Source organism: Ahaetulla prasina, chromosome 2 (genome assembly GCF_028640845.1).
Source record: "Ahaetulla prasina isolate Xishuangbanna chromosome 2, ASM2864084v1, whole genome shotgun sequence".
Taxonomy (NCBI): domain Eukaryota; kingdom Metazoa; phylum Chordata; class Lepidosauria; order Squamata; family Colubridae; genus Ahaetulla; species Ahaetulla prasina.
Genome location: NC_080540.1, coordinates 193,251,959 through 193,275,230, shown reverse-complemented (window position 1 = coordinate 193,275,230; position 23,272 = coordinate 193,251,959). Strand labels below are relative to the sequence as shown.

General features: G+C 38.1%; 1 protein-coding gene and 1 long non-coding RNA gene across 7 annotated transcripts in view; one reads left to right on the top strand and one right to left on the bottom strand.

Moving 5' to 3' along the window:
• ATN1 (atrophin 1) overlaps positions 1-23,272 on the top strand; it is a 60,023-nt gene that overhangs the window by 23,641 nt on the left and 13,110 nt on the right. For 4 of the 6 annotated variants that reach the window (XM_058168295.1, XM_058168298.1, XM_058168296.1 and 1 more), the window contains exon 2: positions 20,697-20,905. In XM_058168295.1, coding sequence (XP_058024278.1) covers positions 20,828-20,905 — 78 coding nt within the window. In that variant the 5' untranslated portion in view covers positions 20,697-20,827. Of the gene's footprint in view, positions 1-8,141; positions 8,442-20,696; positions 20,906-23,272 lie in introns of those variants that run through there. The other 2 variants (XM_058168299.1, XM_058168294.1) reach the window with 1 other exon arrangement.
• On the bottom strand, positions 2,472-11,038 carry LOC131190849 (uncharacterized). Its single transcript, XR_009153344.1, has 2 exons — positions 8,633-11,038; positions 2,472-7,396 (listed from the first exon to the last, which is right to left on the bottom strand). It is a non-coding gene; the product is annotated as an uncharacterized LOC131190849 (long non-coding RNA).

Genomic DNA, 23,272 nt, shown 5'->3' with positions numbered 1-23,272 from the left:
ACAGAATGGAGGTAAAAATTTCTATATCTCTTTGAAGCCATTTATTGAATGTTCTAATTTTTGTAGCTCAGATATGATAGCCTTAGTATCATCAGATTGTGTAATGGCATTTGGAAAAAACACAAGACCTGACTTTTTTTTAAGGCAAACATTTCAATCAATTTAAATCAGGAAAGAATGCCACATTCTGCTAGTTGTTTGTTGCTGGTTCTATCTCAAATGAGGGCATTGCAGGTTTTCCATGGTCTGTGCCAATGCAGGTGAGGGTGAGGTATCATGTGGTCATATTTTCTATTGATTTTATTTGGTGGGAAGAGGCCATTTGTGAACTCCATGGACTATTTTTGGGTGCTGCCAGCTGTGGCTACTTGCTGCAAACACTGCCATTCCCTTGTTAACAGTTCTGATTTGGGAAATATGAGAGATGAGCTTAATTCTAATTAGAATTTTGCCTGTTTCTTTTAGCCCAGGTCAGAGCCACAGCCAAGCTTCATGGTACAAATCAGAGGTAGCACCTCTGCTACTTTTAATGATCCCTCTACTACTTTTCAACTACTGCAGCGAATCTATTTCTGAACCATGCCTAGTGATCTTCTGAAAGACTTGTAATCCCTTGTGCAAAAATAGCCCAACTGAGAAGTCACATGCACAGAAAATAGTTGTAGAATGAAAAGAGAGAGACAGATCCCCAAATTCTTCCACTTCATTCGCAGTCCCTCTGCGAATCTCTACATTGGGATATTTTTTTGGATATATATTTAACATTCTTCCAGAAGACATTAGCACAATAAGCAAATGGGTCTAATGTTCCTTCAGCAATGTTTGAAAAGACCCTGAATGACTGGCCGCAGACACATACTGTTTCCAGACTTTGATAATTGTTTAAATCCAGTTTCACCCAGCTGATTCCACAATGTGTTAAAAAGGTTTTGAGTTGATTTTCCTGCTGACAGGTGATACTCAGTGGGAGGTAAATGAACAATAATAATAAAAACATGAAGGAAAATTCCCCATTTAAGATGTAAGGACAGGGTTATCCTCAAGACCTATCAGGGTAGAGTAGAATTTGGCTGTTGATGCTATGTAATTGATGTGAGCATGCTTTTCAGCTAACTCAAGGATAGAAGAAATGCATGACAAGGCAGCTCCCTTAGAGCATCCCTCAGATTGATGGGAGTTTTTTGTCTAGAACAGTGTAACCACCTTTGGAAAAATCTTCAGGTTTATGTGTATGCCTGTCACTCTCATGTTTTCTATAGCAATGGAAATAACAGAAAAGCTTTGAGTTGGAGAGGCTTGAATTCTTGTCAGAAAGAGGCAAAAACCGGGTGGCAGAGAATGAGAGAAGAGGAAAAGGGGAAGAGAAAAGAAGTAGAATGGAATAATATAAGAAAGAATGATAACAGATGAGATGATATATATTTCTATGATATATATTTCTGAGAAAGTATATGAGTGCAGGGAAGGTATTATTTAAATTCAAGTCCAAAATATTTTTTGATGTTGTAAGCTGTTCGAAGTAAACTGTGTGTGTTGGCCATACAAATTTGTCTAATACTGTTTCCTGGAAAATAAGACATCCCCTGATAATGAGCCAAATTAGGCTTTTGAGTGCATGTGCTAAAATACCCCCCCCCCCGAAAATAAGCCCTCCCCAAAAATATTTAAACGCAGAGTTGGAAATCAGGTAAGATGGCAAGAGGAGCCCCATCTTGCTCCATGCGCCCCAAAATAATAAGACCTCCCCGAAAATAAAGCCAAGCGCTTATTTTGGGGTTCAAAAACATATAAGACAGGGTCTTAATTTCAGGGAAACACGGTAAACAAATTCTTGAGATTTGAAAAAGAATAACAGTGTGAAGTTCTACCTCTACATACTAGCAGCAAGTTGGCTTCAACATTTTTTTAGGGAATACAATCTACCATAATGTTCAATATTATTCATGTAATACTAGGTTATAAAAAGCAGTACAGCCATACAATTTTTTGAAAAGATGCTTCCTTTGAAAACATTCAAGCGGAGCACCTCTTTGCTGTATCAGTTGGTGCCTTCTTCTAATGAGTGAACAACCATTTCACTTTGCCAGCAGGTACTTGTATGCATTTGGTGTGCAGAAACTACTGCTCCTGAGAAAACTTGGCTGATTGAAGCAGAATTATGTGTCTCTGTGATGCTCTCCAACTGGTGGAAGTCCTGTAGTGTGCTTCCTCAAGGAGAAATACTTCCCTACAGCCCAGGATTGAGTGTATTCTCATTGCTTTCAATACTTGAAATAGAGCTACAAAATCTTATCTGCAAAAATCACAGTATCCACTAAATAAATTAAGCTCATGTACTAAGGTTGTTATTAACCATCACATGGACTTTTTTTACAGGTTAGTATTTGCACTACATTTCCTAAGCCCCCATTCTAGAGTAGGTACTATATTTTGTGTCCTGTATTTTGATTGGTTGATATTCTTACTGTGTCACAGCAGGTATTCCACCTTGCTGACCTCGACTGATCCTGGAAAAGCTAAACGGTGTCAGATCTGATTAGTCCTTGGAAGACCAGCAAATCTGAAAGCTATCAATTACATTGGGAAATTGAGAAAACATTCCTGAAAAAGGCAGTGTCAAAACCATTCATGTACTAAAGGTGAATGACAAAAAAAAACCCCATAGCTATCAGAATTTCTTTCTGGAGGAGGATGTTACATTTTGACATAACAAATAATTAACAATTGTACATTTGTTGTCTAAAAGAGATAATCATGAAAAGCCCAATAAGGGGTTTGACAAACAGTTTCGTAACTAAAATGTATTTAATTTTAGGTTTTAAGTAGAGGAGAAGAGACTGTGGACCTTTGGGCCATCAGAAATCTTAGGATGCATGGACTCAGATAGTGATGTAAATGATACAAAATTGTTTCCATACTAGGTTGCAACCTACTATGCTAGATTATGATCCGGTTTAATGTATGTAAATTGCAACAGGAGAAATATTACCATACAAGAATGAGAAGAGCTTAAAGCGTATTTCTCGCATGGAAATAATGATTATGTAGATATTATATATTATATACATATAATATAAATATACTGTATATGTGAAAAATTACAATGGCACAAATAGATACAACTATTTTCATTTTATCTCTAGCTAAATGTACTCTGCCTAAATGTACATCATACTGAAATGGCTGAATTTTGAAGTTTCAATTGCATCCATTCAAATTGAAATAACATATTAAATAAATTTCACAAAGGACAGCAAAAATCAAGTTGTTTTTCTGGGATACATCATTTATTTTACTTACCAAAATGTCTCTTTGATTATATTGGTTAACTGCAATAGCACTCAGTAATTGCAATGCTATCTCAGTTGGCACACAATCTTCTTAAACTGAGATTCTGCCATTTCATTTTTCTATATGTATAGCCCTTTTGAGGGGCTAGCAAACGTGGGCTGCAAAATTCCAGATTATCACTAGAGAGATACAAAAAACACCAGAGAGAGATGCAGAAAGATCATTAGAGAGATATTGAAAATACTAGCCATATGTCAAAAGTGCTGAGTTTGGGAGATGGTTTCCTCTTGGCTAGTGATATTGAGCAAAGTGAACAGGGGTAAAGGCTGAGGATTAAGGGAATAGTTTTACTTAAAATGGGCTGCATATCCATATCAGGATTTTCTCCAATGGCAAGCAAAGATAGAGGCTTTAAGGATAGAATAAGATGAGAAGCAGATAGGACATTTTACAATGAGAACAGGTTCTGCCAGATCAAGTACAGGTAAATAGCATTTTAACTGTGCTATGGGGAAAGGGTTTTAGTTTACCCCCTGAACTACTTCCACTGTTCATGATTTAGCAGTTATAAAAGTTATGGATTCAGATAGATTGTAAGCCATGTTATTAATATATGTCTACATCACAATATTTGATTTACATGATTCAGAATTCATTTTGAACATTTGTGCAGCACTTTCAAATACAACTACACTGTTTGGCCTGCCCAGTATAATAGGCTGTCCATGGAAGAGTGGTTCTTCCCAACCTGCCACCACCCAGGGGCTGAGAGGTAGCTGATCCTTGAGGTACAGGAAGTAATGGATACAGGAAGTAATGGATACAGTGAGAGACACTGTTGCTTTCCAACCTGTTACCTACCGAGATTCACTAGACAACTGAAATATGGACTCTGAGAGACAGACCGTCCAACTTCCAAAACATTATGACCCAAGGACGGGGTGGGGGAGTATGTTCTGACTTAGCCTGAAATTGCTGATCAGAGCTCAGTTGCTAACAACAAACTGCATCAGATTTTGCATACCTTGGAAGTATTGTGGCTTGCTGCCAGTTTGAGGGGAAACTACCAGTTTAATAATGCTGGAACAGCTAATGAGAATTTATATACAGGTTGGGGAGTGAGATGAAGATAGCGTCTCATGGGCACATGGCAGAAAAAAGAGATTTGGCAGATCATGTTTGTCTTGTTTTTAGGTGCAAGTAAGGTACAAATGTGCAAGACAGGCAGTATCAGCCTTAATTCTTTATTTGTGAAATGGGATTTAACTCTTATTCCTAGGGCTACTGTAAAAATAGCATTATTTTGCCATAGCAGTGAGGCTGACAAATACTGTCCTTATTTAATGTGGACCAAGGAAAGGCCCTGGCATTTTTCTCCTGCCCACCAAGCTTGTTTGCTGGTGGAAAAGATCAACCACCAACCACTGTCCCTGATATAAGTTGGTTCTCAATAGAATAACTACAGGGGTCCTAGGAACAGCCTGTCTAGTCTCCTGTCAAGTTGTCTGTTGATGAAAGGTGCTAAGGTAGAACATGTAGTAAAGCAGAAGGAGGAGGCGGCTCTCCAGATGCTCCTCACAAATTACTCTGTGACAATAACTTATCAATCAAACCATTTCTGAATATGAGTGGTATTTTTCTGAAAGAAGGTAAACCCATATTCACAAATAGTTGAGCTGATAGATGCAGGCATGGGGGCACAGACTGAAACAGAGGAAGTAACTGATAACGAAGACCCTCCATTCTTGATTAATATTGCAAGAGAATGTCACTGCTTTTGGCACTCCCCTTCTGACCTGATGGTAGCAGAATCCTGAAGTAGGAAGATAGCCAATAGAGAACGTGCTATTATTATTATCCCATCTATAATAACATCATAAAGGGACACAGTGGCTCAGGGGCTAGGACGTTGAGCTTGTCGATTGAAAGGTCGGCAGCTCAGCGCTTCAAATCCCTAGTGCTGCCGTGTAACGGGGTGAGCTCCTGTTACTTGTCCCAGCTTCTGCCAACCTAGTAGTTTCGAAAGCACGTAAAAATGCAAGTAGAAAAAATAGGGACCACCTTTGGTGGGAAGGTAACAGCGTTCCGTGCGCCTTTGGTGTTGAGTCATGCTGGCCACATGACCACGGAGACATCTTCGGACAGCGCTGGCTCTTCGGCTTTGAAACGGAGATGAGCACCGCCCCCTAGAGTCGGCAACGACTAGCACATATGTGCGAGGGAAACCTTTACCTTTACCTTTAATAACATCATCATGGCACTTAATGTTGCCAGGGCCAGAATGGAATAGAAGGCAAAATGACAAAGATGACATAGGTATCTGCAGTGTACTGCACAAATAGCCATAAGAACTACAGCCACATGATACTGATCTCAAGATCATTGAATGATATATGTGGCACTCATTTGTGAGTGGTGAAACTATTAAAAGGTATAGCTATGCTAAATTCCTTGTCAATAGAAAAATGGAAAACCTGTAGTGCAGTCAGTGGTGATAGAAATGGCAAATAACTAGTGCCATAAACTGACTCCCTTTGCAGTTTAAATGGGAAACATTTAAACACTATGGTTGTTCTTTGAAGTTCTAATGAAGGTCGAGTTTTCCACTCCCCAAAAGAACAAGGATTTTTTTCAATCTAGTTGACAGCTTTAAGATTTGCTGGTTTTCCATTAATGACATGTTTAATGTCCCTTCTTCACTAATTCTAACCTAAAATATAACATATTTCTCCTTAATTAATTGCATTCTTTATGCCATACTTAAGAGAACTTCTACCTTCTTATGCTAGCTTTTATAGGTGGTCATGTTTTTGAAAAATAAGTTATGTTTATTAATTATTTGTTGTGCCAAATCCTCCTCCTGAAAATATTTCTCATAGCTATTTCTTTTGATCATTCACCTTGTCAAAAATATCACTCTTTCCCCTGCTAGCTCTTTTTTTATGGCTGTCAAGTGAAATTTGATTAAGTATTATTGATATTTACTGTGTGGAACTCAAAGTATGGTTTCATAAATGGTCATGTTGTTGTTACTAATGTAGATGTTTACTAATTTATTTTTTATTATCTTTGGGAGAGAGCTTTATTGTTTTAATTGTAATTATTTAGTTTTGAGTCATCTAGAGTTGTGCCTGCACTTGAAGTGCTATGTAATTGACTGAAATGGCTGAAGGATGGGGGCAAATTTCTTAATTAAGACTATGAATTAAAGAATCAGAACAGTGGACCAACTAGTACCAGTTCTTACTCCACACTGATGAATATAAGGAATTATTAAATCAAAACTTTCTTACAGGCATTGACCATAAATCCGATATAACTAAAATCATGTTGATACATAAGCAGGGTTACTGCTACAGATGATCATTCTTTCCTGTGATGCTGACTTCCTCATGATGTATCTGTGTCTTTGATTAGCAGAATTTTGCCACAGAATAGAGGATTCCATTCCCTTTGCACAGGTAAAAAGCAGCCAGATTTGGGAAATGCACAGTATCCTACGCTATATACTGCCCCAAGAAGTAGTGGAGGTAGTTGGGCCTTTCTTTCATGAAAGCATACATTTGTTTTCAGATAGTATACTTTTTGCATGGAACAAGAGGAAGTGATTGTAATCCCAAAAACTCGGGAAAAAAGAAAGTTTAATTTTCACGTAAGGTAACAAAGTCAACTAATGCTGAAAGCAAGTGAATTAAATGTGTCTGTAGAAGTGCTTGCCAGTGTAAAAGTGTCCACACTCCTTTGGCACACTTAAAAACTATTACCATCAAATCTTAATAGTTACCGGGATCAAAAAAGATACAAAAATGCATTCTAAATTAATAGCTGAATTAGTTCAAGATATCCAGTCTCTTCACCCTTTTGTGCCAGCCATAGTTACTTCAACAACGGCTGTATTCGTTGCTTCCTCTTTGCCTGGATTTTTAAAAAATCACGAATTTGCTCATGAATCCAGTTCCTACGGGATCCAATCCGTCTCTTCCTTTTTTTAATTTTTTCCTCCCAGATTCTGTTGCTCCTGAGTCTTGCCTTGCCAAAAAAAGCTCCAGGCATCTCCCATTCCTTTGTACTGGGGATTGGGAGGGGAGAAGAAATTGGAGGAAAGCTGTAAAGAGAAAGGGGAGAGCGAAGGGGTAGGGGCTGGCGAGGAAGACGGGGACCTCGGTCCAGACCGCAGCATTTTCTGAGTGGCTGAATCTCGCCGTAGACGAATTAATATTCTTCCCCCATTTTGCCAGCTCCTTTCTTGTTCTCAGACATTTTAAGGGCCTACGTAGATTCTCTTTAAATACCCGCCTCCCCGATTTCGGCGACTGCACCGGAGAAGAGGCGGCGATAACAAAAACAACCATTATTATTCGAAAAAGAAGGTCTAGGGGGCGAGAGCCTCGAGAAATTTGGTAATAAATACATTAACAGGAAGGGAGGCGATTCCCAAGTAAATACGTGCGAATTACAACGGGGCCTGCAAAACACACCCGCTACAGCACCGTGCGCGAGGAGAATTCCATGGAGGCGATGGCCTGGGGCGGCGGGGAGGCTTCATTTTTCCTTTCGCCTCTCCTTCCTTCCATTCGCCTCCATTGCTCTGCCGTGCCTTTAGGCCGCCTTGTTCACCAACAGCCCCCCTCCCTCCCCTTCGCCTTCTGAAAGGCGTTGTATAACGTGGCCGGGTTTCTGTGGCCTCCCCATCATTTTCCTTTAAGGAGCCAAGATACTCTGGCCAGCGCCGTCGCCCGGTGCAATCGATGCGCTCTTGCGCGGGGGGCGTTGTTGGCAGGAGAGAGGCGAGGGAGAGGGGGAGGAAAGAGGGGGAGGAGAGGGGAGGGGGCCGCTTGTGCGTCCAGAGCTCTTCGGAAATGGGAGGCGGCCAAGGCGGCAGGCGGCGGGAGGGCGCTGCGATGGGCGAGCGCACAGGCACGGGCGGCGGCGCCTGAACCCGGGGGCGCTGGGGGGGACGCCGCTGACAGACACCGCTTGGAGCGCGGTTCTCTTTTCCCGCTCCCCGATCTTTGAAGTCCCGGGGAGAAGAAGGAAGAGGAGGAAAGGAAGGAGGAGTTGCTGGTTGCCACAGCTGGCTCTCTGAGTCTCTCCTCCACTCCTTCTTCTTCTTCATTCCTTCCTTCATTCGACCTCCCTTCCGGAGCCCGGTAAGTGCAACTCCTTGCGCCTTCTCCCTCGCCTGCTCGGTATCCATTCTCTGCTTGATGGGGGGCGGGGGGGGGAGGGACGGAGATCTGTTCTCCATCTCTGTGTACGAGGATTAGCTGAAGGGGAGCCAGAAGAAGGCAAGGGGGCTGTCAGAAAGCTGGATGAAGTGGGCTTAATTAAAACGACGCACCGGTGAGAAGGTTTGACCCCCTTCAGGTCGTCCTATAAAGGCATTCGCACGGCGACACTCGCGCAGATGTCTCCCTGTATCTGGGAGAAATACGACCTCCTTGTCCACATAAAGCGCTCTGCGGAAGACACGGGAGATCTTGGAAAATCCGAGAAGAATATGTCCCGAACAGCTTCCTATAACAGAGGTGGCCAACTCTAGGGAGCCCTGCAGAAACAAGTCCATTCCTACCTATCTTGGGCCTCACAAAACAAGTCACCTTCCATCTGTTTACTAGAACAGTCAAGAGAAACTCCTGGCTCTGTAGAACCTGCTCGGTGCTATAAACGTGTCAGATGTCTGAAGCCCTCTGCTCTTGGAGGCCGTGTAGTTCCGTAGGACCAGGAATCCTACCCTTAGAATACCTTTTCTAAAGATGTTGGTCTAACAGCCTCACTCATAGATGGCAGGAGAAAAGGGAGGTCTGATGGCTCACAAATCTCTTCATGGAACTTGTAAAACCCTTCCTTAACGGGGAGTATAGGATGAAATAGAAGAGACCCAATGCATATGTGTTGTTCTCTAAGAAGGAGGTTTCCTTTGAATGAGGGTTGGGTGGCCTCTCAGTCTCTCTTCCAGAAAGGTTTCTGGTTTCATAGAAGAGACTCTGACTAGAATCAAAGTGCACCCACTTCTCTCTAAAGCTATTTTTGTACTGTTTCTTTCCTTTTCATGTCTTTCGAAAGCCTAGCAGATGTCTTCTCAATTCTGAATACTTAGCATGATTACTTAGCATATAATATAGCATGTTTAGTTGCAGCCCAGAGGAGCAGGCCAGTTTAATTTTAAATTGCCTATTACATGTAGAAGGTAAAGATCATTTCATAAATGAATGAATGGCTGAGGTTAAATTTGAGCTCCGAGTTTCCTGGCTCTGAGTCTATACTTTTCTTTAATAAACTATACAGTCAAAAAGTTCCATCCAGGGTAGACTGATGTGATGATTCCCATTGTCTACTGACTTTTGGAAAGGTCACCTCCACAAAATCACAAGGAAGAATCCACATTGCTTCAGAAGAAATCAGTGTCTCCACCCCTGGTTCCTTGAGCTCCTTCATTTGCCAGATAAAATAAGAATATTTTAACAAACCTGAGTGGGGGAATCTGGAGAGTAAATCTACCAGGTTATATCTGTCAGTTGGTATATCCATCTTTAAAATGGTTGTATATTTTATCTTTTTTGCTATGTGTATGTATATCTAGATAGAATGCATTGTGCATGGTAATCAAATCTGCTTGATGATCTGTTTCTCTTTATGTATTTTCTTGTTGCTCTTCTGCCTTTCTGATAAAAACTTCCATGTTGCAGCAAAATTTAGAGAATGGTAGAGAGAAAAACAGGGATTTGGTAAAAATTAAAGGAAAACAAGGGAAGAAGTAGAATTAACAAAATATGTTTTGGTGTTTTAAGTAGAAAATCCAAATGATGCTCGTTAGTGAATATTAATGAATAAAAATATAATAATTATGGATTGTTCGGTGCTCTTTGATAATAGTTTTGAACTTAATCGCCCAAGTTGAATCTGTACCCTTCCTTAATGGTGGTCTGGGTCCTTGGAATTTCAGTGGTTCCTCATAGAATTGAGTGTATGGATTTATTGCTGTGTTGATGTTAGACTTTTCACAATTTGGGAACAACTACCAAAGGGGTGAAAATAAGCTAAACTGTAGACATGTTGTGAAGTAAAGGTAAAGATAAGTGAATTTTGGATCCAAAATAAGAATTTACTGTGCTCTTTCAGTGGGATATGTGCAAGAGATTTTTCCAAGAGAAAGTGCAAAAGATAGTGTTATTGAAAGGGAGAGTACTGTAAGGATCTCTGTTCTGTATATGCAAATGACTTAGATGGATCCTGGTTGATCCCAATTTTTTATTTAAGGAAATTTCCTCCAAACAGCACAGGGTTGGATTGGTTTCCTTTTCATTGGTTGCCTCTTTTGATCCCTTCTGATACCACTAGAGGTGCTCTTGAGTAGTGAGATCATAGAGCTACGAATGGCAAGAAAAATCTCAAAACATTGTGCAGCAATAGCAATTGAATGGACTGCAGTCTGTTTTATCTAAAATGGTCTAACAATTTGTGATATGCCAAACATAGTTTATCCACTGCTGTATATGATGATCTATACATTTTATATTGGATTTTCTGATTTAGAGTAAGAAAACTAGGGTTATCAAGCAGTTGCTTATGGTCTCCTTTCTGAGGTTTGTTCAAGAACAGAAATATTGGCTATGCTTGAATATTTCTCTGCAGAACAAAGGCTTTGATAAGATGACCAACTGAATTTTTTCTTCATCTCAGGTTCTTCATAAATAAAGATTTTTCCCCTCCCACTTGTCTTGTCACTGAGTAGAAGCACTTTAAGAAGTAAGAAGAGTGTGCCTTGATTTCTAGCAATTTTGGAAGTATGCATGTTTATTTCATCCGGCCATAGCATATTTCTTGAAGAATGTTTTTGTATAAATGAACTGAAATGTTTATAGAAGTTAGTGTTGGATAATCATAAAATTGTTGAGTTGGTACCTCAGAGATTCAGGATAAAGCCTATCTTTAACCATGAAAACTAACTTGATGCTTTGCTGTCTGCCTACCCTACTCCTACAGGATTGTTGCCTTGGGGAGAAAAGTAAAAAAAGTTTCTTGTTCTTAGTCTCTAGAAAAAAGGCAAGTTTGCTGAATTTCCTATAAATATTTTATTTTATCTGTGTGACTGTTGGCCACTCCTCCTCTTCACTCAAGAAAAACACAAGTTCTGAAGAAATAGTGAAGGATGAAGAATAGCAAATAGTTGACAGAAGACCATGAAAAAAAGTTTTTTGCAGCTAGGTCCTACTTTGTTGGATACTTACTCTCCCTCCTGGTGACATTTGCTGAAATGTTGCTTTTAATTGTCCCCAAATAGGTTGAAGTTGAAATTGAGGTGCCATTTATGCTCAGCCCATCCTGATGCCACACAGAGTTTGCACCAGATATTTTTTCTTTGCAACCACTAAATGCTCAGCTCCATCCAGTCGCCTAGACTCTACCCCAAATTAAAGGATTACAGGATCATAAATAGAGAGGTTTTTTTTTATTTATACTCAGCCATGAAATTTGTATTAGTAAGACGGATCTCAGCACACTTGGCTACTGTAGGAAGAGCACTGCTACATTTGTGTCAAACTATGTTTTATGTATATTACAGCTCAGTCAGTCTAGCTTTATAGTAGTTTAAACAGTGGGACACAATCTGGAATAAGGAACCTACTTATCTGAGGCCCTAGAATAAACTATTGCAGGTAAATCAGTGCCATATATAAGTGAAGACTTTGTATTATGAATATCAGAATAAGAATATTATTGTCCTTATTCAGGGTAGGCAGTGAATGCTCTGGTTTAATACAGGCATACCTCAGAGATATTGTGTGTTTGGTTCCAACCCACCCCAATAAACTGAATATCACAATAAAGTGAGTCGCACATTTTTTTGTTTCCCAGTGCATATAAAAGTTATGCTTTTACTATAATGCAGCCTTAAATGTGCAGCAGCATTACATCTAAAAATGTTAATGCCTTAATTAAAAAATACTGTATTGCTAAAAAATGCTAATCATCTTCTGAGACTTCCAACGAGTCATAATGTTTTTAGCATTCAAGGTACCCCTGTATTTAAAAACATTAATACAAGAAAAATTATTCTGGAGAAGGCAAAATTTAATGGAGGCCCCAGGAGACTTTTCAATACCATATTGGCCACTAGCATATTATTATTATTTTCTGATTATTCCAATTCATTTCTGATTATTCCAGAAGTTCATTTCGTTTTGGGAAAAGAATTCCACAACAGTTGACTTAGAAATAAGTCTTATTTATTTTTCTTTAGATTTTAAGACTAATGATGTTTTTTAACGTTCTCTATATTTTTTTCAACTTCTAAAGAAATGCTTTTGCCATAAATTTGTAATTTTTTTCTTCTAAGTATCTTTATTATGTATGGCATGATGCCTATTTGAAAGGAAAAGGGGTATTATTGTGGCATTATTAATTTCTTCTTAACATTTTATCTTAAAAGAGCCCTTGGAACTCTTAAGACATCCCATAAAACAATATGAAAATCATACCAATAGTATTTAAATTAACAGTCTCAAAGCTATTCTAAAAATAGTATTGCATACAATTTATAAATTAGGTATAAAATTGATGTATTAATATTACTTTTATTATATATGGAGCTGAAAGCCGAATATGTAATTTTATTCTCCAAACGATCATGTAATGTAGATTAAGAACAGTTACTTCCTCAAGGTCACCCAATGAACTTCATGACACAGACAATAATTGGAATTCCAGTTTATTTCAGATAGATTTTGAAATATATATTAAACATATTTTAAGCAAAAAAAGGAGGCAGAGGAAATTAAAACAGAGCTAAATACAAGAGGAGGTTGGTATAATTCTTGAGGTGAAAGAAATAGAAATCCTTTAGATATTATATGTTTCACTCTATGTGGAAAATGGACACAGAACTAAATAATTTACACTGAGTTTAAGATGAATGAACACTGTATTTGAATTTCCATTTCTAAAATAATCTAGAAATTATCTTTACACATATTCAAACTGTCTTGTCAGAGTGTGGCCAATCCTGCAGACCCTTGAAAATGTTTGGTTAATCTTTGGGATTGAATGGCACTGAAGAAAATGTAGGAATCCAGAAATTCTATTTCATGATGGATTGCATTGGATCTCCCTTTCTCAAACACCAAATACCTTATCCTGAGAATAAATTTAATAACCAGTTCTTCTCCAGAGCCCTTGGCTTTCAGTTTAGTGAGGACTATACAGCTAGGGAACCATTAAACTGAATGTGGCTTTTTCTGCTGCTTGTCTGCAAGTATGAGCACTAGAGTCCGAAATATGGCAAAGTGATTTGTTGGGTCACAAAGGGTGCCATTTTGATCTTGGTCATCTGGTACCTTCATTGTTCCAAATCTTTTTGCTAAGCCCAGCATGTCTTTAAGCCACCCATCCCCAAATAAAAGTCACATTGTCTCCATACTAGAACGAATGGAGATATGCAGTTTAACTTCCCCACAACCACTGGTGAAATCCTACCAGTTCGCACTGGTTCAGGCGAACTGGTAGTAAAAAAAAGCCACTGGTTGGTCCAAACTGGTATTTCCGATGATCAGCTGTGCTGCGTGATTTATATTAGCTAGAAAGCAGGAAATCCTGTTTTCTAGCGAATCTAAATAGCATGGCACAGCTGTTCCCCACCCCTTGCAGTTTTACTTTACCTTGTTAAATGTCCTTTTTCTGCATGAAGCATGCATTTGGCACTTTCTGTGTATGCACGCTCATGCAGTGTGCGTTTGGTACGCACTGCGCATGTGCGGCAGCGAACCGGTGGAAACCGCGGAGGATTTCACCACTGCCCACAACTTTTTCTTTCCAGCAAAAATTTTTTTTTCACTATTAGACCCCAGTTTTGCAATTATACCACTCTTGCTTTCAAGCAAATACGGTAGTTCACATTTATAAACTCAATTCTGTCATTGTTCTGCAATTTTGGTTTCAGAAAGTACACATATTATACGTATGTATAGCACTGCTATAACATCCTGTATGGATATTTAAAATGACATTCTTGGAGTAACACAAAGTGTGAAGGCAGCAACTACATATTTTCAAATGAAGCCCTGAAATATTATATTAACCGTTTCCATATTGCTTATATTTAATCAACTACTCTAATGTAATGACTGTGCTGAATTGTGATATGAAACCCATCTGTGCTATCTGATCTGTGTTGGCTCCTTATACACATTCTGGTTTCTATGGCTCATGATGCCTGCCCTAACCTATATCCACCAGAGAGTTTCTGCAGTGGTAGGTATCCCATAATTGTAGAGGCATAAATCCTAGGCACATTGTCTTGAAATAGTTTTCTGTTCCTGTTGAAAAGGTTTCCTAGACCATTTTTATTGCAGATATTTCATTATAATTCATTGCTAGCACTGATGATGTTACCTAGTTTGATAATGAAACATCGGCAGATAAGCAACCAAACACAGACAACCCCAAGGATCCCACAATTTAACCCTGAGACACTAATATTGTCTTGTATCAGTAATGTCAGGGATTCTTGGGACTTGAGGCATGTAATTACAACTACAATGAATTTGCTATTAACAGGTAAAATTCAATTCAGGTTAGTTTTCATGGATTTAAAGCATTGAAGTATATCTAGAACTAATACTGAAGCGATTTTGATATTTCGTGTTAAAATAGGACTTACAGAATAAGAGAAGTTTGACAATTAGAAATTATTACTAAAATAATAAAATATTAATATTCTTTTGAAATGTATCTTGGCCAATTTCAAAGCAGGATTAGACATAGCTAGTACTTGAACAGGAGAAGATCACCAGGAATCTTTTAAGTCCATAGGTTAGCTTGGCAGTAAAAAAATAAAAATAAAAATCCCATTTCAAATTGTTGCAAGGAAAACTACATTGGACATATCTGAAAGTTGAATTTGACTTGACAAAGATCTTACACATAGTCCTTGACTTACGACCACAATTGAGCTCAAAACTTACGTTGGTAAGTGAAACATTTGTTAAGTGAGTTGTGCTCCATTTACCATTTTTTTTTGCCACTGTTGTTAAAATGAAGCATTGCAATTGTTAGTAACACTGTTGTGAAGTGAATCTGACTTCCCCATTGACTTTGTTTATCAGAAAGTCGCAAAAGTTGATAACATGACCCCAAGACACTGCAACCATCATAAATATGAATCAGTTGCCAAGCATCTGAATTTTGATCATGTGACCATGGGATGCTGCAATGGTCGTAAGTGTGAAAAGGGGTCATAAGACACTTTTTTCAGTGCCATTGTAACTTTAGTCACTAAATGAAGTGTGGCAAATTGAGGATTATCTGTACTTGTTTAGAGTGCTTAGAGTTTTTACTTACTGTATACTGTCTTTCTAATCCTGACCGATTGGTACTCTCTCAAAGATAGATCACTATTGTCATATCCATTCCTTGTCATAAATAACCTTCCAAATGAATTCGTGGCACAGATAAATCTTGTTTTGAGGATATTCTACATCATGGCTACTAAACTTAAAAGACTATAATATATTAATGCTTATTTTTTTCTACCACGCCAACCATGTTTGCACTGAAATGGTGTTGCTTAACATGAAGAAGCATTTCAAAGCCAGGAGAGCACACCAGCCCAGTATTTGCATATATTCTAGCGTGCATTATTATCACTGAGATACTGTAGAAACAAAGGTCCTACATAAGTATCCTGTTTCCCCTAAAATAAGACATCCCCTAATAATAAGCCCAATCGAGCTTTTGAGCGCATGTGCTAAAATAAGCCACCCTCCAAAGATAAGCCCTCCCCAAAAATAAGCCTTCTCCGAAAATATTTAAACGCATGTGCAGCCAGTCCCCGCCATTTCCTCTGGGTAGGGTTAGGGAAACAGAGCTGGAAATCAAATAAGATGGCAAGAGGAGCCTACAATTTTACACAGTAGTATAATACTCCATATAAAAAAAATAACAAAAGAATTTGACTGGAAAGCTTAAACAAATAGAACATATTAGGACGAAAATGTGTTTTGTAAGTTATATGAAATATCACACTTGGCCAATAAAATTCTATTCTATTCTATTCTATAAAATTAACATCAGAAATGGAACCTTATGTCATTTTTCTTGCTTTGTTCTAGCCTTCTGTTGAATTTTTGATATTTTAATTTTTGCATATTTTAATGTGAAAAAAGAAAATTTGGAGTGGGAAGGAGCATGAAATGCTTAGCTGTCCACATTTTTTTGCTGAGTGCTACAAGTAGCGTGCTATTGTGTACAATCTGTAACTGTTTTCATCTCTTAATGTTTTGCCTGGTGCAAGTGAATCATTCTTAATGCATATGCCTATACATGTTTGCTTAAATGTAATTGAGTTTGGTGGTGTTTCCTTCAAAGGACCATGTGAGAAGACAGATAGGCTAGAAATAGTAAATTAAAGAGTGGGCATAGGACAGCACTATCAGATTAATTTTTAATGGAATAAATTTGTGCTACCTTCTATTTTAAATCTCCTAGGACTTTTTTCAGGCAGTTGATATTAGAACATGCTTGTGTGTTCAGTTCAGCTGGAAATTTTTTGGTGCAAGCTATATTAAAAGGAGAACTGTTGTGCTCATTTGATTCCAGTGAGCCTTGTACAGGAGAATTTCTTATTGTATAATACCCTTGTTTGTTTGTTTGTTTGTTTATTATTATATATACAAATTAAATTATTATTATTATTATTATTATTTGTTTTGTCAAACACAACAGTATATATAAGTATAAGCATGAAATAACCATACAAATTGGATACAATCAAGGGAAACATTAGGACAGGAACGGTAGGCACACTGGTGCCCTTATGCATGCCCCTTACAGACTCTTAGGAATGGGGTGAGGTCAATAGTAGATAGTCTTTGGTTAAAGTTTTGGGATTTTGGGAAGAGACCACATTAGGTTATTTGTCTATTAGGTTATTTGCAGATCTCTTAGTTTGTAAATATTGAGGTTCAATAATAAAAGTTTCATACTTAAATGAGCAATATTCCACTTTTAAAATGATTTCTTCCCAAAAAATAATAAACAATTTTCAGGTTTCTACTGATGAGCCCCCTGTTTCCTTAATTGTGTTATCAGAATTTTTTTAAAGAAAGAGGGAGATAGAAATGTCTGTTCCAAAATTCACACGAGAATACAAGAATTGATAATTACCAGTAGCTCCATAAATTCTGTATTTTAATCTGTATTTTATGATATAGAGTAATAATTATTGGATTACTTGAAGAAATATTGAACATAATATGTTGTTTTAAACTACAGATTTTTCATCTGATATGACTGTTGTCTGGACTTTTAACATTGTGCCAGTAAAAACATATTGACAGTTGAAAGCTTGCTACTTTGTGTGAAATTTCCATTGGCCTAATAAAATAATTGCTTCCATAGGGGTTAATGTTACTAGAATTTTGCTCTGCATCTACAGAGTTCAGCAGAATTGTAATTTCTCTATAATATTAGCATTTGTTTTCAGAATTTCCCATTCCATATTTTCTCCATTTTAGCTATCCTTTGTTGACACTATTACTCTTTTACAAATAGGTTACAATACATACCTAATTGAACTTAAGTTATATTCAAGACTTTGTTGGAAAACGATCAACCTCTATATGAGTATTATCATTGTCTTGTACAAACATCCTAATTTCTGAGGTTTTTTTGTGCTTAGAAATTCCATCCTGGACAGTTTTATATTACCTCTGTCTTCATTCAAGCCTCCTTTAAAACCTGAAAGTAGAAACCTTGGTCTTGATCCTTTAGTCTTTAACCTCAACAAAATCTAATTAGATAGAGTTGTATGTGCCCTTATCCACTCATAGCTTCTTCCTTCTTTAGCTTATTTTCTTTGTCATTGAAAAATGCAGATTTTAAGCTGTTGTACCAAGTAGGAAAAGTCAATTTTAGTCCAATATATAAATTATGCATCCTCACAGAGAATAGAGTTTCCACTTGGGTACTGTAAATCTTCTTTCTTTTGTGTATGATCTCATAGCTAAATGGCTAAATTTGATATTTTCCAAGTCACATGAAACCCCAGCACAAACTACATTGGCTCTGGGAAAGAAAGCCCAATTTCTTTCTTTCTTTCTTTCTTTCTTTCTTTCTTTCTTTCTTTCTTTCTTTCTTTCTTTCTTTCTTTCTCTCTCTCTCTCTCTCTCTCTCTCTCTCTCTCTCTCTCTCTCTCTCTCTCTCCCCGCCCCCTCCTTCCCTCCCTCTCCCTATCTTAGTAAATGACTCTGGATGGCTTGCAATTCAAAAAATATGTTACAATCAAAATACTAAAAACATTTTGAAACAATACAAACTATAGAAACATCCAAAATAAACATATAGAGCAGTAAGATACTTAGCCAGTTAGCAATATAGCCAGGAAATGGGGCTCTTAACACGTTCAGCATCCCAGGCTCAGGAACAGAGCTAGGTTGTTAAGGCCTTATGAAAGGCTAATAGGTTTGGTGCCATTCTAATCTCTGAAGGGAGGATGTTCCACAGAGCAGGGGCCGCTGTGGAAAAAAGCAGGGGCCGCTGTGGAAAACGCCCATCTTCTAGTCCTCACTAGCCGATACTCTTTGGCTGACAGTAAAAATATTGAGGTAACTGACTAACATTAGGCCAACTGATGTTTCAAAAATAGGTCCAAATGTCCCCGAATTCTTCATTTGGTAATACAACATTATTAGAGAACTATCATTGTTGCCAAGAAAGCTGAAGGTATGAAGTAATACCTGGATGAACACACACCTCATTTTAAATAGCTTCACTATTATAGGTGGACTTGATCCAAGCCACATAGGCAGCACTTCTCATAAGTAATATGCCATGTAAAATGGTACTTAACTGCATGGTATCTCAGATTAAGAGATTAAAATAAGATTAAATAAAAAATTAAATAAAAGAGGCTGAAAGAGGCATGAAAGATTAGATTAAAGCTGAAAAGAGGCATGAAAGGCCGTGGTTTGTGCAAGCCCAGATCCTGCAAATGGTTACAAAAGCTTCATTTCTTCTTTTAAGATACATGCAGACAATTTGAATGTCCATAAAGTTGTACCAGATTAATATTTATATTGCACTAGTGAGGCCACACTTGTATCTAGTTCTGGTCTGGATGATATGAAAAAGATGTTGAGACTTTAGAAAGAGTGCAGAGAAGAGCAACAAAGATCATAAGGGGTCCCAGGCTAAACCATATGACAAATGGCTAAGGGAATTAGGTATGTCTAGTCTAGGGGTCAGCAACCTGCAGCTTTGTAGCCGCATGTGGCTGTTTCATCCCTCTGCTGCTGTTTCATCCCTCTCCTGTCGTCGGTTGGCTCCACAATAGATAGGACTTTTGATTAGGACAGGTAGAGGAAAAAGGATGCTGAGCTAGGAGGAGACTATGGTAGGGGAACTGGACTTCCAGTCGGCAGAGGAAAAAGGATACCACGCTAGGAGGAATTCTATGTTGGGGGAACCAGACTTCTGGTCAGCTCCAGAATTGAACAGGGGGCTTCCAACTAGGACCTTTGTGGCTCTTTGAGTGTTTCAGGTTGCCAATCCCTGGTTTAGTCTAAAAGAGAGAAGGACAGGGGTGATAGCAGTCGTCCAGTAGTTGAGGGACTGTCACAGAGAAGAGGGGGTTAATCTAATCTAGGGCAGAAGTAACGGGTGGAAGATCATTAAAGAGAGTTCCAACCTAAAACTAAGGAGAAATTTCCTTATAGTGAGAACAATTAATCAATGGAATAGCTTGCCTTCCAAGTTGTAGCTCCTCCATCACTAGAGGTTTTCAAGAAGAGATTGGAAAACTGTTTGTGTGGATTGATGTAGGATCTCCTGCTTGAGCAGGGGTTTGGACTGAAAGACTCCAAGATCCCTTCCAACCATATGATTCTTACGTTCCATGTTCTATTTTCTCTTTCAAAGCATTAACATGGTGTCTGTTGATGGAGTCAAGGTTATTTAGGAATTTACAAGGTTGTATGTAACATGGATTAAACAAATGTTAAAACTACTTTGTATTGAAATTCTATATTCAGAATGATATTGAACAAGACAATATAATTAGACTGCAAATAGCTATTATAGTAAAAGCTGCAAAATAAACATGCAGAAACGATCATAATTAAAGTGTCAGCATCTCTTGGTATTTTAAGCCATTAATAATGTTATCAGTTCTGGAGAAAATGAATTCTAAATAAATAATATTCTGATTTTCTTCCATTACTGTAGAAATATGTAAATTGGTGATTTTTCAGAGAGAAGCTTTAGAATAGAATAGTATGCCATCTAATATGCACTTTTAAGTTTTGAATAGTTTTATTGAAGAGTCTGAGGCATAGTAAAGAAAACCTTTAACTCTAATTCATATAACATTTTCTAACTTCTTATCTCTTTCTCCAAATTCTCTGTTTTAGAAATTGCCAGGAACTCATTGCATACCTGGATAAAGTTTCTTGCTGATTATTTTTTCTGAGGAGTGCAATTCTTTGAGGCTCTTACCTCAGTCCCTCAAGGAATAGCAGAGTGGGAAAAGGTACAAAAGTTAATGTTTTCATCCACCCGGACGAAGGAGAATGGGGACCCTACACCCAAAAGAATGAAGACTCGACAGAATAAAGATTCTGTAAGTAGGATGAAATAATAATAAGACTACATAATAAGATGAGCTTAATTTTATTAAGAAAATAAAAGAACCTGGTGTTAGACCTGGTAGCTGCTCCTCTCAACACTGAGGGAGAATACATTTAGAAACCAACAGAAGCATTATACAGATAGTCCTTGACTTACAACAGTTCACTTAGTGACCACTCGAAGTTATAATAGCACTAAAAAATGACTTACGTCCATTTTTCATATTTATGACCACCACAACATCTCCATAGTCACATGATTTACATTCGGATGCTAGACAACTGACTCAAATTTATGATGGTTACAGTCATGTAATCCCTTTTGCAGACTTCTGAGAAGCAAAGTCAGTGGGGAAACCCGATTCACTTAACAACCATGTTACTAATTTAACAACTACAGTAATTCATTTAACAAATGTGACAAAATGTGACATTTTATGACTTTTCACTCAACAAATTGTTCACATAGCAACATAAATTTTGGGCTCAATTGTAGTTGTAAGTTGAGGACTACCTGTGTATTTATTTATTTATTTATTTATTATTTATTTATTAATTTGATTTCTATACCGCCCTTCTCCCAAAGGACTCAGGGCGGTTTACAGCCAGAATAAAACAACAGAGACATAAACAAAAATTAAAACATTTTAAAAAACTGATTCTAGAAGTGATTGTAGAAGTGTGTTGGCAGTCTTCAGGAATGCCTTGTGATTCCTAAATTTAAATAATTGGGGAGCTATTGAAGTGTGAGCATTTCATTCATGAGTACAGGTAGTCCTCAACTTAACAACCACAAATGAGCTCACAATTTCTGTTGCTTAGTGAGACAGTTGTTAAGTGAATATTGCTCCTTGTTATGACCTTTCTTGCCACAGTTGTTAAGTAAATCACTTTAGTTGTTAAGTTAGTAACAGAGTTGTTTCATGAATCTGGCTTCTCCGTTGACTTTGCATGTCAGAAGGTGGCAAAAGATGATCACATGACCCCAGAACACAGCAACCATCACAAATATGAATCACTTCCAAGCGTCTGAATGTTGGATCATGTGATCATGGGGATGCTGCAATGGTCATGTGAAAAACGGTCATAAGTCACTTTTTCAGTGCCGTTGTAACTTTGAATGGTCCTTAAATGAACTGTTGTAAATCAAGGACTACCTGTATCTGATAGAGTAAAGGGTCTGGGGTGCGGATTGCTGTGGTGCCATCATGAAAACATAGCGGATGGGTATTTCCAAGTGACGAAAAGTTTTAAGGCTTTGTGGATTAATATGTTTATATTTGATTCTGTGTGATTTATGGGGGTCAGATGGAAATAAACATTAAAGTGTCCTGTCTCTGTCATCTTGAGAATAGCAATAGAAAAGTAGTAAGAAAATAAAACTACTATTTTATTTATACTGTAGTTACAGAATTTTGATTAAGTAATAATTCATCTTTGAAGTTCTACAATAACTGCAAATTTAATATAATGAAAGACACACTCCACAAAGTTTAGTATAAAGTAATGTTACTTAGCCATTCCATAAAAAGAATTATTAATCGCTCCTAGAGGGAAATATTTTTTTTAAAAAAATCTTATTCCTTTCATCTTGTATTAGTAAACCTGAACCAAAATTACCCTCAAAATGAAAATAATATGTCCTTAAATTTGTACCATGTCTATTCAATTAACAAATATTGGCTTCCACCAATTAATGAATGGATGCTTTAATTATCTGCAAATATTTTTGAAGATCTTGACGCTGGCAAAAATTCTGTAATTCATGGATTGGCCAGGTTTGAGGACCTCGCTTATGGTACTCTCAGCTAGCTTAGCCACAGTTGTGTCAGACGCCGTGAGAAGAAACAAGCCAACTTGGTTTTCTTTCCGATAGTGACTTCGTTCATTGGGTCTGCTACAAACCGGGTCTCAGTAAAAGTCGAGGTCTCTCTGTATAAAGTCAGCGCTGAGAGCTTCTGCCTCTCAGCCCCTTTTAAACATGCTGCACTGCTCATGCCCTGCCCCATGGCTGAACTGCTCTGTTGATTGGACGCCTGGCCGCTCTTTCCCTCCTTGTCTGACAGCCTCAGCTGCCAGGTCATCTGCTAAATCCCGGAACTAAAGCAGCTCTTCCTAACGCCCAGCCCTCATCTCCCTCTATCCCGGCTGCCAGTGTGCTGATTCTTTTCTCATGCTTGCCAAATGCAGATCCCTGCAGCCCTCAAACAAGTCCTTGATATGCCATCCCTTTGGATCTTTGATTAGGAGCTGCTCCCATGATCTGTATCCCTGTAGCGTCATGTGTCGAGCCGGAGCTGGGCTTGACAGGTATACCTAAAATAGGGGTGTTAAACTCGATTTCATTGAGAGCCACATTA